Below are 6000 nucleotides of genomic sequence, written 5' to 3' on the forward strand. Positions count from 1 at the left end.
TAACTACCAGTTAATAATAAATAACGCAAGTATATTGATCATCATCATTACGTGGTATACCCGGGAATGCAAACTGTGCATGCGTAGTGAATTGTATATATTTTTAGCCGGATTTTTTTCGAAAAAATCTCGGCTTATAGATTGATGTTGTCGGGCGGGCGGGCGGGGCGGGCGGGCGGGGTGGCGGCGTGCTCGAAAATGTTAAAGTTCTTATTTCATGGTATAACTTTGGTATGCTTGGACCTAGAGTCTTCAAACTTGACATGAAGGTTGGCCAGGATTAACAGATGACCACTGGTCATTTCAAGGTCATTCATTTGAAGGTCAAGGTCACTGTGACCTTCAATATAAAAAATGTTAAAGTTGTTATAACTTTGGTATGCTTGGACCTAGAGTCTTGAAACTTGACATGAAGGTTGGCCATAACTAGTTAGTAACCACTGGTCATTTCAAGGTCATTCATTTGAAGGTCAAGGTCACTGTGACCTTGAATGTAAAAATGTTAAAGTTCTTATTTCATGGTATAACTTTGGTATGCTTGGACCTAGAGTCTTCAAACTTGACATGAAGGTTGGCCAGGATTAACAGATGACCACTGGTCATTTCAAGGTCATTCATTTGAAGGTGAAGGTCACTGTGACCTTCAATATAAAAATGTTAAAGTTGTTATAACTTTGGTATGCTTGGACCTAGAGTCTTGAAACTTGACATGAAGGTTGGCCAGAACTAGTAAGTAACCACTGGACATTTCAAGGTCATTCATTTGAAGGTCAAGGTCACTGTGACCTTGAATGTAAAAATGTTAAAGTTGTTATAACTTTGGTATGCTTGTACCTAGAGTCTTGAAACTTGACATGAAGGTTGGCCAGAACTAGTAAGTAACCACTGGACATTTCAAGGTCATTCATTTGAAGGTCAAGGTCACTGTGACCTTGAATGTAAAAATGTTAAAGTTGTTATAACTTTGGTATGCTTGGACCTAGAGTCTTGAAACTTGACATGAAGGTTGGCCAGAACTAGTAAGTAACCACTGGACATTTCAAGGTCATTCATTTGAAGGTCAAGGTCACTGTGACCTTGAATGTAAAAATGTTAAAGTTCTTATTTCATGTTATAACTTTGGTATGCTTGTACCTAGAGTCTTCAAACTTGAAATAAAGATTGGCCAGTACTAGAAGATGACCACTGGTCATTTCAATGTCATTCATTTGAAGGTCAAGGTCACTGTGACTTTAAATGTTAAAATGTTAAAATTGTTATAACTTTGGTATGCTTGGACATAGAGTCTTCAAACTTGACATGAAGGTTTGCAAGCACACTTAGATGACCACTGGTCATTTCAAGGTCATTCATTCTAAGGTCAAGGTCACTGTGACCTTGAATGTAAAAATGTTAAAGTTCTTATAACTTTGGTAGGTAAAAATGTTAAAGTTCTTATTCCATGTTATAACTTTGGTATGCTTGTACCTAGAGTCTTCAAACTTGACATAAAGGTTGGCCAGTACTAGAAGATCACCACTGCTCATTTCAATGTCATTCATTTGAAGGTCAAGGTCACTGCAAAACAATAAATAGTATTATTTCATCTAAGTTTATTTTCTTACATTTGATAATGAAATTGATGGAAACTTCAAACAATATGTTACTAATTTGCTAATAAAAAAATTGAGATCAAACTTTCCTAATTGTCAATTCAAGTTCATATTTGTGACCTTAAATGTTATTGTTGTTCATGTATATGCATGCATTCAAAACATAACACAAGGTTTGCTCATGCCTTGAAAAGTACTTACATTTCATTTTGACCTTTGAACAATATTTCAGTAATTTAAGTATTGCATTGACAAAAACACGAAAGGTACTTTCCTGTCATTTAAATCAAAAATCCGGCTTCAATGCGGTCATCTCCGACCGCGGAACTCTTGTATATATAAAATGATCAATCTACTTGCGTTATTTAAAGTGTTGTATCGTCATGTCACCTATTTTCGCGATGTACTTTCGATTTCGCATCGCGAAATTTTATTACCGAATATACTGAAATTATGAACTTTTTTCAAGTAATGAAATATACCAGTCGTGATATTTTAATCAATATAAACTAATAATTGAAAAATAATACGGTATTTTACAACTTTTCTTTTCTTCGTCGTCGTGGTTGACAGTCCCTTCAATTAAGGTGTGTTATACTATTTTTGGCGCTCTACAACAAAGGTTACATATTGAAAAACATGTTTGCCATTCACTCAGTATAATATAGTATTGATAATATACTATTTATAATAAAATAAATTGATAATATAACATAATAAAATATATTGTAATGAAATAAATTACATATAACATAATATGATACAATAATAATACAATATAATATAAAACCCAGCAATAATAATTATCTTCAATTTGTGACAAGTTTATTTATAAGAATAAAAAATATGATATAACAATTGTAATGCATAGCACAGACAGTAATGACACGTAGTTCACACTGTCAATTGCAGAGTCTTGATTTGCTAGTTCAAAGTGGTACTTTCTTATGCCACACAGTATCGAAATAAGCCAACATCAGTCATTAGACCAACATAAATATTTCGTGTGTGATAAATCAAGCTTTCTATTATCAAAATTCACCTAAAGGATTAATGTCCAACGTTAATTGTTGCTTATTCGACTATTCAGTAAGCTCGATACGAATTAACTATGGAACTAGCATGCACTTAAGAAGATATAAAGAGATACATGTTTCTGATTGTTATGTTTATAATTGTTTTACCCTATATTTCGTAATATATGTGTTTATACTAGTGTCCTAAAATATTTTTTAATAAATTGATAAATAATTATGCTTCTGCATGAGGCATTAATATTGCGTTCAATATTTATATTTCAAACCTTTAATAATATACTTGTTTTATTATCGTTTGTCGTGTTACTTATTTAGAGATACAATACGGTTTTGGTTGTTTGACCGGCACTTAAACGATATGTCTCATTAGTTGTCCACGTAGTTACTATAATCTTTTTCATGAAGATGTTTAGTAAATTTCAACTTGTGTTTTGCTTTGTAAGTGTATATGGTGTTTGTTTAAGTGTCCTATCTCGACCTTTAAAACAACCAACGACGAAAGGCAAGCTATAGACTTGGTGTTTATTGCATGCTTTCTCATGGTTATGGGAAAATATATACGACTTGTTATTGGTTATTCATTACTTCCAGCAATAAAAAGTGACCAATGTTTTTTCGATCACTTTTCCACTTTCGATAGTTTTTCAACATACTCTACATTTCTTGATTCCCAAATGTATACACATGAAAAATATCGCATTGTGTATCCACTCGTGATAACATAAATACCTTTTAACCTTTGTGTTGCTACTATCGATAGCTTTTTTTCACTTAAATTAAAAACAAATTACTTTTATTAAAAAAATATTTAAAAAACCAACGAAAATGCATCTTGAATTATAAACACACTATTCAATACCATTAATTTATCGAATACCATTTACATATGGTTATTCAAAGTAAAGGGTCATTCCATTTCAAATGTTTCAACGCTTTGGTGTAATTTTAGATTTCCGAACATCTTTATGGGCGCAATAAGTTTGCAAAAAGCCATATAAATAAAAATTCTGAAATTCTTCTAACATATCAAACTACGAAGCAATAATTGTACAAAGTGGACATGATGTATATGCCCTTACCTATGCATCCTCGATTAAATCCTCCAGAATAATAAGGATCCTCGCAATGTGTACACATAACACCGTCAGGGGATCCTCCACACTGTTGTTGACCAGAAATACAATGTGCAATGTTGATATGTCTACATGCTGTGAAAAAACACATTGGAAACTGGTCATTACATTTAAAATACAAATATAATTTACGAAATACATAGACACTTAATATTTCGACGTATCGGATAACTGTAAAATAAAAATAAAAAAAATAATAATAAAGAATATGATAATAAATTACAATATAACAGTAGTAACTTAAATAGGAATCCATTTTTTGAATAAATCGATGAATGTTCAAAACATGTTTAAAAAGTTAACACAAAGTCGTTTTGTTCGGAAATTACGGTAGCTCATAAATGCATGAAGTGTATCGCGTATAGCTCTTTTGCCGAAAGAAGAGAATCGACTCACTTTCGCAACATCTTCCGGTCCTCCAGCTCGGACAATGACAATAGCCATCTGAATATTGGGCACCATTGTCGCAATGTTCGTTACAGCCTCCACACTCTTCCTTTCGGTCACTAAGCACACACGAATAACACGTCCTGCAATGTCGCCCTCCTCCACAACGCTCGTTGCAGCTTCCCCATGGATCACAATCACCATATGTGTACCATTTACATTGATCTATAATAATAATTTAATAATTTAATACTATTCGAGTATGTCGAAAGAATAAAACAAAACTTTATTATGAATATACATATCTCACTTATGATAATTACCTGTAAAACTTATCATATAGGAAATAAATATAAATGACGAAATAATCTTTGAAGCCTTCAATATTAAATTAACCACCGTTCCAAAACTCAGTTTCAATCGATTTAAGAAAATAAACGCATACACGCGTCTTTTATCTTACAAGGGTTCGTTTTCACATTTCCAAAGATAATCAAAAGAGCTGTAATCATAAGTGGCGTGATCTGAGACACTACGTATATAGATCGAAATGCATACAATTCACTTAAGAATGTTTTTCGTAACTGCATACCAGGCAATATCCCTTGTTGTACTTGACAATAAAATTACGGCGATATAAGTATCCATATGTAGTTTTTTCAGAGAGAAACATGTATGAACAGTTACGACAATGACGGATATCAATCGAATATAAATAGCCGTGACAACAGTTGGAAGTGCATTATGTACATAATAGAAAACAAAAACGTTGCACGTATCGAAATCCACAAAAAATTGTGTGTGATAAATTAAGCTTTCTGTTATCATATATAATTTATTTCGATTTTGTGTAACATGTGATTATAAGCCTATGTAATAAATGTCTAAACAAAAATAAATAATTCCTAACGTTGAAAAAAAGCCTTAGGCAAGTGTTCAATATAATTTATAGATTAGTTACACTGGCACTAAACAATCGTACAATAGTAATCACATGAAATCAATTGAACTTTAACCACTAAATGGTGGTGCAAAAAGCTAAGAGCGATAATACAGTCTGTTGTTTTTCTTGCGGGAAGTCTGCTATTCCTATTTAAAGAGAGATTCAAAAATTGCTATGTAAATACTCGGACATCGGCGATGTAAATGGTTGCGTCATTGCGAAGCGAAAGTTTAAAATATGTTTGATGATGTAAGTTATATTTTTTGAGTAAATACTCGTTTAATTTTTGGAAAACATAAATACTCGATGATTCTAATATTTGATCCTTATACCGTGACTAAACCAAATGTGTTTGGTAAATCACACATTTTTACGCACCGAGTCCCAGCATGTGATTAAAATTTAGCAACATGCGAACATTGATTATTACTTTGTTAAATTTGCCCACATTAACTCTGCAATGTGTATAAGTATCGAAAGCGATAATTCATTATCTGAACACTTGAAACTCAATTAATAGCTGCAAAGTATTTATAAGTAATACAATAATATAAGTAATATTTTAAATTTACGCATACGATCAAATCTTAGTGCAACCATCCTTACAATTTAAAATCTGCTCAATTTCTAATACTTATCTACATTCTGAAAAGAGAACGAGGAAGAGTAAATCTTCAAATGAAGTTCCTTAATGGGTTCACATTTTAAGTCATTCCATGTTTTGAAAATAAAAGTACTAATTTAAGAGCGGCTCTATGTCCGAGCACTTGCATGTTTAACGAGATATAGCTTTAATATCATCGTATACATCAAAATCATTAAGTAAATACAAACTTATACTTGAACGCAAAGTGGTTTGAAAAAAATGTTTTACGCATGCTTATTATTACACTTTGTGGCGTATTTTA

The 6000-nt window shown here is 32.2% G+C and overlaps 1 protein-coding gene and 1 long non-coding RNA gene across 2 annotated transcripts in view; both read right to left on the minus strand.

Annotated features, from left to right (window-relative positions):
* LOC127839844 (uncharacterized) overlaps positions 1–4559 on the minus strand; it is a 35465-nt gene extending 30906 nt beyond the window's left edge. The window contains exons 1-3 of the mRNA XM_052368233.1: positions 4473–4559; positions 4159–4374; positions 3709–3837 (exon numbers count right to left, since the gene is read on the minus strand). Of these exons, the coding sequence (XP_052224193.1) occupies positions 3709–3837; positions 4159–4374; positions 4473–4488 (361 nt within the window). The 5' untranslated portion in view covers positions 4489–4559. The remainder of the gene's footprint in view (positions 1–3708; positions 3838–4158; positions 4375–4472) is intronic.
* LOC127838786 (uncharacterized) lies at positions 227–1293 on the minus strand. Its single transcript, XR_008029959.1, has 2 exons — positions 1135–1293; positions 227–834 (listed from the first exon to the last, which is right to left on the minus strand). It is a non-coding gene; the product is annotated as an uncharacterized LOC127838786 (long non-coding RNA).
* Positions 4560–6000: the final 1441 nt, after the last annotated feature.

This window comes from Dreissena polymorpha, chromosome 7 (assembly GCF_020536995.1).
Source record: "Dreissena polymorpha isolate Duluth1 chromosome 7, UMN_Dpol_1.0, whole genome shotgun sequence".
Classification (NCBI taxonomy): domain Eukaryota; kingdom Metazoa; phylum Mollusca; class Bivalvia; order Myida; family Dreissenidae; genus Dreissena; species Dreissena polymorpha.